This window comes from Microtus pennsylvanicus, chromosome 16, assembly GCF_037038515.1.
Source record: "Microtus pennsylvanicus isolate mMicPen1 chromosome 16, mMicPen1.hap1, whole genome shotgun sequence".
NCBI classification, from domain to species: domain Eukaryota; kingdom Metazoa; phylum Chordata; class Mammalia; order Rodentia; family Cricetidae; genus Microtus; species Microtus pennsylvanicus.
This window is the reverse complement of record NC_134594.1, coordinates 34,256,038-34,269,687: the sequence shown is the minus strand read 5'-3', so window position 1 is coordinate 34,269,687 and position 13,650 is coordinate 34,256,038. Positions and strand designations below refer to the sequence as shown.

Sequence of the window (13,650 nt, the reverse complement as noted above, 5' to 3'; positions counted from 1 at the left end):
TATTATAAGCATAAAATTAATTGCCTGTTAAATGAGGCCCTTATAAATTTAAATTTGGCTCATTTAAGTTTGATTTTCAGGCTAGTTTATTGGATAGCCACAATTACTTTTTGGACAGAAAAATGGAATGCTGGAATAGAGCCCTGGAAATATTTTCTGTTCATGGAGAAAGGGTGTAAAGAGCTTTGATGAGGAGGTCAGAGCAGACAGGCAAGTAACTCTTCCGTGGTTGGGATAGCACTGACTTCCTCAGGGAGCACCTTGAAGGGAAATTCACTGTGCCAGCTAGTCCCTCCTCCCTCCTCTCCTTCCTCAATTATCCCTTTCCTTCCTCTCTTTTTTTCTCCCTCCCTTCTCTCTCCTTCTTCCTCTCCCATCTGGATTCTCTCTTTCCCTCCTGTCCTCCCTTCTCCAGCGTCCCTGCCCTTCTCTCTCCTTCTTCCTCTCCCATCTGGATTCTCTCTTTCCCTCCTGTCCTCCCTCTCCAGCGTCCCTCCCCTTCTTTCTCCCTCCTTGCCTGCCTAAGCAGCCCAGACGTCTTTAGAAGCCTTGGCTCTCCTGACCTAGTCTCATGAATGCTGCATTTAGGGTTTCAAGAGTGCATTGTTCCTGCCTTACATGATTTTCAGTTTTTGATCTCTCACGTCGTGATCCTGACGAAACCAAGTCAGGACATTCAACCGTTTGCAGGTTTGATGCTTTAATCCTGGAGAAACAGGTAAATCACAGCGCTACGGCGATGCGCTGAACAAATGTCTCCTTAAGATCTAGTTAGGGATTCGCTAAAATAAACCTTCCTTTAGCAAATGTTTTGTTGAGCACTGAGTTGGAACCAGGTATCATTTTAAGTTTAAAAAGACGTGCAGAAGTGCACGAATCCCGACTCCACCACAGGAGCACGTGAGCAGCCAACAAGCTGGACACAGCTGCGGTCAGTGTGCTTGCAGAAGGCGCTAAGGATCTTGGGAAGCGAGTCCTGAAGGAGCAGAAGGCACGCTCCGCACCCTAGAAGTGGTATCTAGAAGTCAACTGGCAAGCTTTCAAAAGTTCACAGGATAAAAAATTAAGTACTTTCAAGTGACTGTAAGAAAATAGATCTGTCTGTTTTTCTTTTAGGTTCTGATAGTGTTTAGAATTATTTATTCATTTATTTTGTTTTTTCTTATTTTTTTTAAAGATGTGTTGTTCCTGTATGAGTATTTTTGTCTGCATTTATATCTGCACTCCAGAAGAGGGCATTAGATCACATGAATCTACAAGTTACAGAGCTGCTATTTGGATGCTGGGAATTGAACTCAGAACCTCAGAAAGAGAAGCTAGTACTTTTAATCACTGAGCCAGTCTCTCCAACCCTCTTGCTTTTTGCTTTTGCTGTTGTTTGTTTTTGAAACAGGGCTTCTCTGTGTAGCTCTCACTCTGTAGACCAGATTAGCCTTGAATTCAGAGATCTGCCTGCCGCTGTCTACCCAGTGCTGAGATTAAAGGTGAGCACTACCGCGCTTGTCTTAGAACTGATATTTTTACACAGGTTTCTAAAACAATGAGTTTATTGCAAACTTTAAGCAGACGGGCATGGTTGTAAGGGCATCAGCTGCTCAGTGTTGTTGCTTTAACCATGTATCAATAGCTAATTAATGTACACAGTCTGCAAGGGCTCTATTTAAATACAGTTGTTTTTTTTTCTTTATCAAATCTATCACGTTCTTGCTTTCCTCTCTAGCTTGGAAAAATGTTGTATTAAATAATGCACAAGATTTCCCTATACAGCCTCCAGTTTCGTCTGCGGGATCCTCTCTGACACCTGCTTCTTTTACTAAAGGCACCTATTCAAATCCACTCAAATCACATACAGCTTCACATTCCATTGTGAAACGTGCTTATTATGGGGCTTGAGTGTTCATGAACATGGTATACAGGAAAGGAACACTGTGATCACTCACTTTGCTCCAAAAATGTATTCTTTCACTGAGAAACTATTGACGGCCTTTTTTTTTTTCAAAGGAGGGGTTGGGTTTTATCATTTGGCCCCCAGGGGAAAGTTCTGAGCTGAGATTTGCCACCTGTTTTCCTCTCCCGAGCCTTCAGCAATAGCTTGTGATTTGGCATCACTTTTGACTGTAAAATCTTGTGAGGAGTGTATTTATTGTGACAATGTCACTGTGATGGTTTGAATGAGAATGGCCCCCAAAGGCTCCTAGATTGGAAGGCTTGGACCCCAGGGAGTGGCACTATTTGGAGGAAGCGTGGCCTTGTTGGAGAAAGTGTGTCCCTGGAGGCGGACTTTGATGTTTTACAGTCTCATGCCAGACTTAGTGTCTCTCCTCCTATCGCCTGTGGATCTGGATGTAGAACTCTCAGCTATTCCTCTAGCTCAGTGTCTGCCTCCACTGCCTCCATGCCACCACACTTCCCACCGTGATGATAATGGATTAAGCTCCTGAAATTATAAGTAAGCCCTAGTTAAATGCTTATTTTGTGTGCATTGGTGTTTTGCCTGCAGGTATGTCTGTGTGAGGGTATTGGAGCCCCTGGAATTAGAGTCACAGACAGTTGTGAGCTGCTGTGTGGGTGCTGGAAATTGAACCCAGGTCTTCTGGGAGAGCTCTTAACCACTGAGCCATCCATCTATCTGATTTTACGAGTTACTGTGGTCATGGTGTCTCTTCACAGCACCAGGACACTGACCAATACAATGACTTACCAAACTGTTCCTATTTCTTTATGTGAGGCACTCAAAGAATTGGGTCTGTCTGATTCTTAAGGCACAGTTAGGGTCTTAGGAAAATGGCTGTGAATCAGCTCAAAGAGTATAGAGGATTGTAGATCTCCAAAGACCTTGGGATTCAGAAAGGATATAATAAACCTCTTGGCAAAATGTCTTCTTTCTCCTTGCAAAAATAAGAAGGAAATCATACCCACTGGGCTGAAGTCAAAGACTGTCCATGATAAGACATCTTTGTCGTATTTTCCAACATCGCTCCTTGGATTTAATGTGCACACGAATCAACAATGTTTAATAAGGTCACCTTCCTCACAGGGAATGTGCCAATAAAACCCAAGTATAATTATCTGTAAACCTCTTCCAACTGTATTTTGGTTTAAGAATCTCATGGCGGCCCGCCTCTGCGGAATTCATTTAATTCTTTAATTTCAATTTGCATACAAATGTCCTGTGGGGGTACGCCTCCTACTCATTAGCCCTTGTCTTTGGCTGAAGCTACGAACTTCAAAAGAGCACCAATAAAAACACAACAAGTGGTCCCAACCTCAAAACCCTCACAGTTTGTGTGGAAGTGAGTCTGGGTTGGCTTAGATTCCTGCTGAACTGATTTACCATCCTTTGAGAATTCTTTAACTAAAACAAGTAGAAATCTAAGGTATTCCTATTAAGTTGCATGAGACCTTGAAGAAAATCTATTGAAAAGAGAGAATTCCGAAGGCCCCCCAACACACTTAAGTCTTAAAACAGTGGGTATTCAAAGAAGAGTTTCTCCATTCTTTTTCTTTTTGATTTTATATAATATAATATAAAATAATACACACACACACACACACACACACACACATATATATATATATATATAAAATCTATTTTTGGTAGATTCCAGTGTGAACCTTTTTCTGAATCCCTTTTCCTAACCGATTATATTAAAAAGAAAAGACCTTTTTTTGGGTAGCACACTGCCCTTCTTGGGCAGCTGGGTTGTTGGGTATTGACCAACCCCATGGTAGAGGACACACCTGCTGGGCCATGCGAGAGCAGAAATGGTGGTGATTGGGAGGGGCAGGCTTGACTTCAGTATCCAATTGTACACTAAACCTCAGCAGATTGTGTTTAGAAGAGAAAACTGGAAGCTTTCTTTAGGGAAGGGGGTGGCCATTCATCATGGCACTCCACGTTATCACAGGCTCAGGACAGAGTGTTCTCCATAAAGCAGTTATGCCCATAAGGCAATGCTGATTATTGTGACAAAATGACGCTGTTCATTATGTGATGGTCATTATGCTTCATGTGAATGAATGAGTTTTGCTCTCTATATTGTAACCTTATAGTATAGGAATACTTGTGATCTGTGCTATAGCCAAGGAGGCAGATGTTTAAGGAACTTGTAGTTACTCAGCACATGTGGAATTATTAGTACATAAATGCACAGCTCATGGCCACATAAATAAAACAAAGAAGTGAGAAATACAAACCTCAGATAATGACTTTAAACCAATGATATAATAAACTTTATGGCTAAAAGTGTGTGTGTGTGTGTGTGAGAGAGAGAGAGAGGGAGAGGAGGGAAAAAAGGAGACACACACACAGATGCTTTCAAATGTCTCCTTTTAAAATTAAAATTAAGCAATTGAGGACTGGTGAGATGTTAACAAGAAAAACTCCTGCCAAGTAAAGACTAACGGCCCAAGTTTGCTCATGGGGACCTCCATGGAACAATAGAACTGACTCCTGCAAATTGTTCTCTGATCTCCCCATTGGAGACCTGGCACCCCACTCCTCCCTGTACCCAATAAAATAAAATGTAATAAAATAGAAATTAAATAATCTAATAACAGAATTATCTCTTTCTACTACTAGTCTGACATATTTTACAGTAATATGAATATGCAGGATTACAGGCATGTACTACCAGGTGTGGCCAAAAAACCTTAGATTTTTCTATGAATTTGTCCATGAACTTATATAGCGAGATTGAAAATACGTGACAGCGCCTTAAGACTCCCCCCCCCCCACTGTAGCAAAATGTACAAGTGTAAAATCTTTTATATACAGGCAAGCAAGCAAGAAATAAAAAACACTCAAAACTCATTCCTTACAGTGAAATAAACTAGCTGTGTCTTACTACATAATGGCTTTTGCAAGCTGTTTTATTTTCTGTTTATTTCTAATCTATATAAAATTTTGATTACCATTAAGAAAACAATGGCACTGTTAATTTAGCTAGGGGTAGTAATAAACTATTCTCTTTTTCTCCCTCCCTCTCTTTCTCTCTCACTCTCTTACACACACACACACACACACACACACACACACACACACACACACACGCACACACACACACACACGGTTTATTTTTAAATTTCTCCCCCAAGACAAGGTTTCTCTGTGTAGCTCTGACTGTCCTGGAACTTACTCTGTAGACCGGGCTGGCCTCGAACTCACAGAGATCCACCTGCCTGTGCCTCCTGAGTGCTGGGATTAAAGGTGTGCACCACCATCACCACTGCCAGGCAACACATAGTATAGTAGTGTTAACATGTGCTCAAATCAAAACAGGAACATTTACATAATTCTCCATAATAGTCTCAAAGAGAGAACAATGCAAACGCACATTCACTGATACAAGGATGACTTAGGTTTAGCCTATCCACAGAGTGGAATATTATTTGGAAAAAAAGAGAAAAGTAAAGTACAGACTCATGGCATTGTGACTAGTGAAAGAAATCAGCCACCAAATACCATCAATCATGTGATCACATTTACAGAAGGGCCAAGTGTTTAGAGACGAATGGTAGGTTAGTATTTGGGGGGAGGGGTGTGGAAAAGGCTGTAAAAGTGAGATGGTGAATGACTTATGTTTTTTTCTAAAGATTTATTTTTTATTTTTACTTTTATGTGTGTGAATGTTTGCCCTATATGTGGCGGTGCCGGCAGAGGCCAGAGGTGGTGCTGGACCCTCTGGAGCTGGAGTTACAGGTGGTTGTAAGCTGCTCGATGTGGGCTCCAGCAATCAAACTCTGGTCCTCTGTAAGATCAGGGAGTGCCCTGACCCCTGAGCCATCTCTCTGGCCTTGGTAAGTGACTCCTAATGAGTACAAAGTTACTTTTGGGGTTGACGGAAACGTTTTCACATCTGTTATAGTGGTTACTGTTCTCAGAACCAAGGAACCACAGTTTTAGTGGGTCCCTTTTGTGGTTATGTTTTTCACAGCCCAGTAAGGCTGTCTTGGGTCTCCTGTGGTCTTCACTACAGCAGCAGTGACTATACACGAGAAGAGCTCCAGACAATTCACCTTCCCCTTTCGGGTCCTAATTCTTCCTGCATCTCCAGGTTCCCTGAGCTCCAGCCCTGGAAGAAACTTGGTTGATGGTCACTCTCTTCGTAAAGAATCTCCCCCGCTCCCCGCACCTTTCCAATGTGTTTTTAAACCTATTCGACTAGAAGGAAATGGAAACATCAGTACCCACCTTCAATGATGTGCTTTCTTGACAATCCTCTCTCTGTCTCAGCTCTGCAACAGAAAAGAGGTAGAGGGCTTTGGCTGGGGAATGCTGTTTTATTTTCTAAATGCAGAATAATGCCCATTCTTAACTTCCTTTTTATTTATTCTTTGTGTCTTCCGCATTATGCCTCTCAATCCTACCCATCTCCCTCACCCAAAAAAGTAAATAAAGAAAATCTAGGAGAAAAAAGTGTGTGGGGGGGGGAATGGGGGAGGAAGAAAGAGAAAAATCTCATCATGGAAGCTGCAATGTGACACATTAAACACTAAACCCCTTTATCCAGACATTTTTACATGTGCAGGCATTCATTGTAAAGAACCCTTGCTCAGGTTCAAAGACCCTGGACTCTGCTACCTCCTGTGGTGGGTGAGAGAGCTGACCCTTCTTCCCCTCACCAGCTGCAGCACTCGGAAAGTGGACCCTGCTCCTCACCTGGGCAGCACAGTAGAGCTGATCCTATTGGCTGAGGTGTGAGTGAGCCAGTTCTGATGGGTGGGGGAGCTGCCCCCATTACTCATCTGTTAAATGGCATAATGGGCAGGGGGAGGGTGAGATCCCCCCTGAAGAAGGTGGAAGAACTGCCCCTGACGTCATAAGAGCAGGAGAGTGGTCCCTGCCCCTCATCAGCTGCAACACTCAGGGCCAGCTCTACTGTGTTGCCCAGGCGAGGTGTTGCAGCACTCAGTACCCCAAGTGTGGGGACCCTAAAAGATGTGGCCAGGCTATTGATAGCACTCAGCACCCCAAGTATGGGGACCCTAATGTGTCCAGGCTGTTGCTAGCACTCAGCACCCCAAGTATGGGGACCCTAATGTGGCCAGGCTGTTGCTAGCACTCAGCACTCCAAGTATGGTTACCCTAATGTGGCCAGGCTGTTGATAGCACTCAGCACCCCAAGTATGGGGACCCTAATGTGGCCAGGCTGTTGCTAGCACCCAGCACCCCAAGTATGGGGACCCTAATGTGGCCAGGATGTTGCTAGCACTCAGCACCCCAAGTATGGGGACCCTAATGTGGCCAGGCTGTTGCTAGCACTCAGCACCCCAAGTGTGGAAACCCTAAGAGATGTGGCCAGGCTGTTGATAGCACTCAGCACCCCAACTGTGAGGACCCTAAGAGATGTGGCCAGGCTGTTGATAGCACTCAGCACCCCAAGTATGGGGACCCTAATGTGGCCAGGCTGTTGCTAGCACTCAGCACCCCAAGTATGGGGACCCTAATGTGGCCAGGCTGTTGCTAGCACTCAGCACTCCAAGTATGGTTACCCTAATGTGGCCAGGCTGTTGATAGCACTCAGCACCCCAAGTATGGGGACCCTAATGTGGCCAGGCTGTTGCTAGCACCCAGCACCCCAAGTATGGGGACCCTAATGTGGCCAGGATGTTGCTAGCACTCAGCACCCCAAGTATGGGGACCCTAATGTGGCCAGGCTGTTGCTAGCACTCAGCACCCCAAGTATGGGGACCCTAATGTGGCCAGACTTTTGATAGCACTCAGCACCCCAAGTATGGTTACCCTAATGTGGCCAGGCTGTTGCTAGCACTCAGCACCCCGACTGTGGGGACCCTAAGAGATGTGGCCAGGGGACCCTAATGTGGCGAGACTGTTGATAGCACTCAGCACCCCAAGTATGGTTACCCTAATGTGGCCAGGTTGTTGATGGCACTCAGCTCTAGGTCAAGCTACCCATCAGCCATGCGCACCCTTCCCTTAGAGAACACAATACACAGCTCAAGCCTTGTTCCTGACCAGTCTAGAGAAGAAAAAAGTCTTGGCCTAAGTTCATAGCTTTACTCTGTTGTGGGCACACCACTGATGCTGAATTTTTGGATAAAGCAAATCTGAAAGCATTTTTTGACAATAAAAATGATTCAATAATGATTTTTTTAAAAAAAATGCCATAAACTAGCCTTAAATTATCATCTGAAGGGACGAGACAAGCCTTTGATGACAGCTTCTGTTACTCCAGAAAAGCCCTAAAGTCTGGGCAAGCGGAAAGGATGTGGTGGCTGGGTCTTAAGTGCTGGTGAGGTACATCTTCAACATCAACGCTTTGGCACAGCTTCTACAGACCTGTGTGCCACCATTGGCCTGCTTAATGTATCTGTTCCCAGACTTTTACAAGAACATCAGTTAAAATTGTGTGTAGCCCTGCTACATAGTGGTCCTTGCGTCTGGTCTCATCTCTGGATTATCTTTGCCCTCGAGGCGAGGTTTCACGTTCCATTGCAAACACAGGGATAGGGAATCTCCTCAATCAAACTACAGAAAATGGGCACCTGGATTTCTTATAGGTACCGTATTATCTAAAAAAGAGAACATTAGGAATAAAAATCTAAATTCCATCTTTATGTTTTCATATCTTTTAACAAGCTCAAGGGTCATCACCATGTGAGCAAGTGTGTGTGCACACACCAAGCTTTGTGATTACGATCTTCCTAAAAAAACTCGTCCTGGCCTCCTATTTTAAAACACAAACTGATGACAACAACTAAAGAGAAAACAGACACTTTTCTGTTTCTCCCCACCTATTTCAGGGTGGTCAGTAAGGTTTTGCCGGTTTCTGGTTTGTTGCGATTGTTAGAATACCAGCATCTTTGAGATTTTGACAGCCATTGCTCCCGTATAAGGACCAGTGTGCTGTTTTCTTACATTTTGATAAAAGCAGCCAGCTCCCTGGTTCTTGTTGAATAATGTAAGCACTGTTCAAACATTAACAGGCTGGTTCATTGGAATCCAGCTCAGCCTGGGGATTTGTTCTGCACCCAGCAACGCCAAGAGGGCTGCTCTCATTTGACCTGCTGGTGAGCGACACAGGATAGTGTCTGTCACCCCCTAGTGTGACGTTCTTTCTGATCAGCACTCTTAGAACCTTCTGCAGAAACGATCAGAGACTTGAACAGGGAGGCCAACAGGATACTTTTATCTTTGCCTTCCATGGAAATCTTTGCGATTTGGAAGATTTAAGGAGCTTGTCTTTTGTGGTGCTTTGTTTTCCTGAATTCTGAACTCTGTTTTGGAAATGGTTGTTAACTATGACACTGAGAAATCTACACCGGTCACTTAGTAGCAAGTGGCCACCTGCTCTGTACTAAATTTCTTTGAGAATACTCTTCATTTGTGACTAGCTCTGCACTCTGATCTTCAGGCATGAAGTATCACCACATCTCATCTCATAGAATAAATGAATGAGTGAATGAATGAATGAATGAGTTTAACTTACTTTCCACCCCAGTAGAGTTTGGTTGTGATGACCAAGCTGGACCTCCTGCACATCAAACAGACACAAAGAAAGAGCAGATCATTGTGGGTTCTTGATGGCCCGAATCATTATGATAGCACCAGAAGGAATTGGCGATAGTACCTCACTACAAAAAGAACGTGGAGACGGAGTTCTGAACTCATAGCCCGGAAATGTGAGAACAAGGGAAGTTGGTAAGAGGTGACTTGAAGCCAGACCCTTGAAGGGACTGAAAGGAAGCAATCTTTGCCGGAGACCCTGGGAGGAGGAGGAGGGCTGCCCAGCATGTCTGTGCATGGTGCTGCAATGTGTGCTTTTGACAGCTTTTGGCTGAGGTGATCTTGGAGGTCAGAGATGGCTCCTGAGAATGGAGGTGACCTACAGGAGGAGCTGCCTTGGTAGCTCAGAGGAGCGGCCACTGATTAACACTTATTTAGAATCTGGCATGACGTTGATGGCCTGTGAACCTTTCCTGGGAGGAAGCCTCCTCTCTGCCAAGGAGCATGGGCGCGAGTGTCTTCTAGTTACTATCGTATCCAATCAGTACCCTCATGGGCAGCGGGAAGTGACTGAAGAAACAGGAGCAATGAGTTAAAGGCTCATAGTCAGTAGGTGCTTGAAATCCTTTATCAAATGTCCTTTCTCTTTACTGCAAAGGGATGAAACACGAACATCATGTCGGCAAACTGGTTCCCCACTCGAAAGCCCCACCCAAGGGCAGCAAACACTCTAGTGTTAGGATCATGAAGAACTGTTCTTTGGGAACCACAGGAATATAATTTAAACTTGGGAGGCAGCAAGAGCTCGGTGCACGTTGGTTTAGAATAAAATCTTTTGAGGTTCAGAGATTAAGACCCAACTTTGGGATTATTTGAAACACAAGGCATTTATAATTCTGTCACGTTATCATTCTGTCGATACCTTAAAACTCTTGGGCGTACAAGGCCTCCGTGATGAATGATGACCAGTGGGGGGTGATGGGGACAATTCTGACAGCTTGGTGGCAAAATGAAAAATGTGTTGAAAACATCGGCCTCTCCATCCCACTAAGTTAATTCCCTGGAAAGTAATTTGAGTTACAGGATGGAAGGTCTGCAGACATCGTCCTGGGGGTCGCATACTCCTAATGGGCTACGTCCTTTTCACATTAACACATCAGCCTTCCACGACCAATGGTAACGGCAATCTGCACAGGGGAGCCAGGGCTCCTTTAGCAAACACTTTCTATCTTCCAAAAACAAGGTTGTTTGAAAATATTATTAAAAAGTAAACATAAGCCCTTTTGATTAGTCAGAGCAAATATTTTGCTAAAGCTGCACATTCTCTCCAAACACTGATGTTAGACTCCACAAAACTGTCCGCCCCACACTGGCGTTTAGGCTCAAGTGGCAAGATTAGATCGAAGCCTGACAAAGGATCGCTGAGCCCTCGAGGCTCTCAGAGTAACTGTTCCGGGTGGTGGAGGAAGATGACACAGTCCCCCGAGGCTTTGCTCGCCTCTCGCTCCATCAGCAGGGCACCTCCACAGCCATTTTACAGCCGGGGAAATCAAGGCTCAGAGATGCGACATCACTTTTGCCCGGCACTGCTGCTGGCATGTGACAGCAGAAGAACAGGGAGCCAAGCCAGCGAGTTGAACAGCTTGGTTAGGCTCCACGCTAGGATGGCAAGGTTTATCCTCTCTCCGGTCTCCTCCCGGGGGCAAATGTGAACCGTATAAACTTTTCATAGCATAGCACTAGCTGGGGCTGTTATTGGCAAGGCTGGAAGGTGGCTTGTGGAATATTCATACGCATCTATTTTCCACAAGGTGTGTACGATAGTTTCTGCAAGTAAGGAGGATGGATCGGTGCTCGCTGAGGGAAAACCACTGCCTGTCCTTCCTCACGCACAGGGCAGTCTTTACTTTGCTGTTGGTCTTGCTTTGCTGTGTTGCATGAATCTCCCCTTCCCCCATCCAAACATCATGTAACCCCCCCATTGCCACTTGCTTTGTGTAAGGTTGGTGGAAGGGATGGGTGAACACACTCCTTGAATTTCTTGGAGCCCCCAAGGATAGTGGACATTCCTCTGAATACTCAGAAACTAGAGCTCCAAGCACCCAGGACAGATGCTGGCAACTGTACCCGGATGAGACAGCTTTCGGCAATTATCCTAAGGGCTTTTTGGTTTCATCGTTGCTTTGTGCAGAGAGCTGTTAACAAAATGAGAGGTGAACCTAAATCTGTGTGTCTAGATGGTTTCCTGTGGCTCACTTTCTTCACTCATTACAAGTGCTGTCAGAGCTGTGAGAACGCCACTCTCTGTGATGCTCAAATACCTCACAAACGGTTCTTCTTCTCTGCCTGACCCTGCCGTCACTCACTGGAGCCAGTGGCTAAGGAATTTCTGACATACAAGTAATGAACTCCTCAGTATTTATTTCTAAACCACTAGAGATTGTTTCTTTACCAAGTGTTGGTTTCTTTTGGGGACAGCCTTTTCGTCCAGTGCCATATGATTTTATTTTTGCTTTTCTGGGGCAAACCAGTGAGTCTTTAAAAAAGGCCAACAAGCAGTTATGGTAGACGAGATTACCTCCAGCCTTTCTTCTTGATGATGTTCCCCAGGATCACCTCAGCCCTGAAGGAGAAGACAATGTCTCAGAAGGCAGCGTCTCAGAAAAGCAAGAGTCAACCCAGCACTACAGCCTTCCCATTTTTGAACTCTCAGAGCCTACAGAACCCCAAAATAGAAGCTCTCTCAGCTGGTAGCACGGTCTCCACTGTTTCTGCTTGTGCCGGCAGAATCCGGCTCCCAGGCATTCCAGAAGCACTTGCCAAATGCTGGCGCTGGCAAGAGACCGCCTGTGGTCTTGACATAAGAAACAGAGGAGTCATCTGGCAGCTTGGTCCCACATAAAAATATCCTACTCTGTGGCGTTCAACGAGAGGCAAGGTTTCTCCATCTAATTGCGGTGGAACAATTTAGTTGTGCCCAGAGGACAAGAGACCTCAGACTGTTTAGACAGAAAATATTGACCCCCCCAGGTGATCTTGGAAGGAAAAAAAAGAATCGACATGTGCATTCAAATGTCCCCAAGTCCAGCAGTTATGGTGATTCATACTGAAAATGTCCTAGGATTGAGTAACGTTTGCCGTAGGACTAAGATACAAGGAGACACTACAATACCTTTCCTGTCACCAAGACTGGGCTGTGGAAAGATGTACTGAAGACATCTTATTATTCTCTCCCCCTTCTACTTCCTCAGGCAGACTCATCAGGATTGAGGAAACTACAATGCTCTCCTATATCCCTCCCAGTTAGATCCTCAGCGTGAGAAGCCGTGGGGCTGCCAGAGACAGGAGGGGGGAGGTTAACGCAGTTAGCACTTGGATCATCAGTGAGCTAGATACGGATGCCATTGCTAACTATTCTTTTATAGAAACAAATGTTGTTTTTGTACAGCCTCCAAGACATTATGATGCAGGCTAGCTGTGCAGCCTGCTCCAAACGGACAGAGATTGGATGGTACTGGAATCTTTTCTGTTTCTTCTTGTTTGGCTATTGTTTCGTGTAACCTCACACAGTGAGACCCTATCTCAATTCCACAATTCAATAATGATTCAGGTGACTATCCCTCAGAATTGGAGTTACAGTCAGGTCTATAGTAGGCTCACAATATTTCCTTTCTCTGCCTTAGCCTGTTTGCTGTTGTACAAGATTCAAAGAAGAAACCCCGGACAAGAGGGCATGCAGAAAGGAGCAAGGTCTTACAACTTCTTTCTTTTCTTGGACTAATAAACAACAAGTTCTCTGATGGTCCTTAAGCACATACAGAGCCTTAAAAAGAGGACACAAAGTAAGGAAAATGTTCTTCTATCATCTGGGGTTGATGGGTCAAGCCTCAGCTCAACTGTCGCTTGCTTGAGGGAGGGGCAGCGGGCCTGATGGGGCTGTACTCCACAGTTCCCCCGCGAGACCAGCAGGGATGTCTGCTTCCGTGACTGATGGAAGTTGGACACCCATGTTTATTCCAGGAGAGCAGGGCTTCATCCCTATTCTAAAGCACAATAGTTACGTTGTGTCATGTGCTTGGTGACCTGGCCTGACAGAGCATCAGCTCCGTGTTCTGGTTTGGCCAGCCATATTGAGAGTACCGACTCAACACGCGGGTCCAGACACTAGAAGTCACTCCTCA

The 13,650-nt window shown here is 45.0% G+C and overlaps 1 protein-coding gene across 3 annotated transcripts in view; it reads right to left on the bottom strand.

The window, feature by feature from the left end:
- Nucleotides 1-13,650, bottom strand: part of Kcnab1 (potassium voltage-gated channel subfamily A regulatory beta subunit 1) — a 338,516-nt gene that overhangs the window by 53,944 nt on the left and 270,922 nt on the right. For all 3 annotated transcript variants that reach the window (XM_075950414.1, XM_075950415.1, XM_075950416.1), the window contains exons 5-7: nucleotides 12,048-12,092; nucleotides 9,453-9,497; nucleotides 6,194-6,237 (exon numbers count right to left, since the gene is read on the bottom strand). In XM_075950414.1, coding sequence (XP_075806529.1) covers nucleotides 6,194-6,237; nucleotides 9,453-9,497; nucleotides 12,048-12,092 — 134 coding nt within the window. The remainder of the gene's footprint in view (nucleotides 1-6,193; nucleotides 6,238-9,452; nucleotides 9,498-12,047; nucleotides 12,093-13,650) is intronic.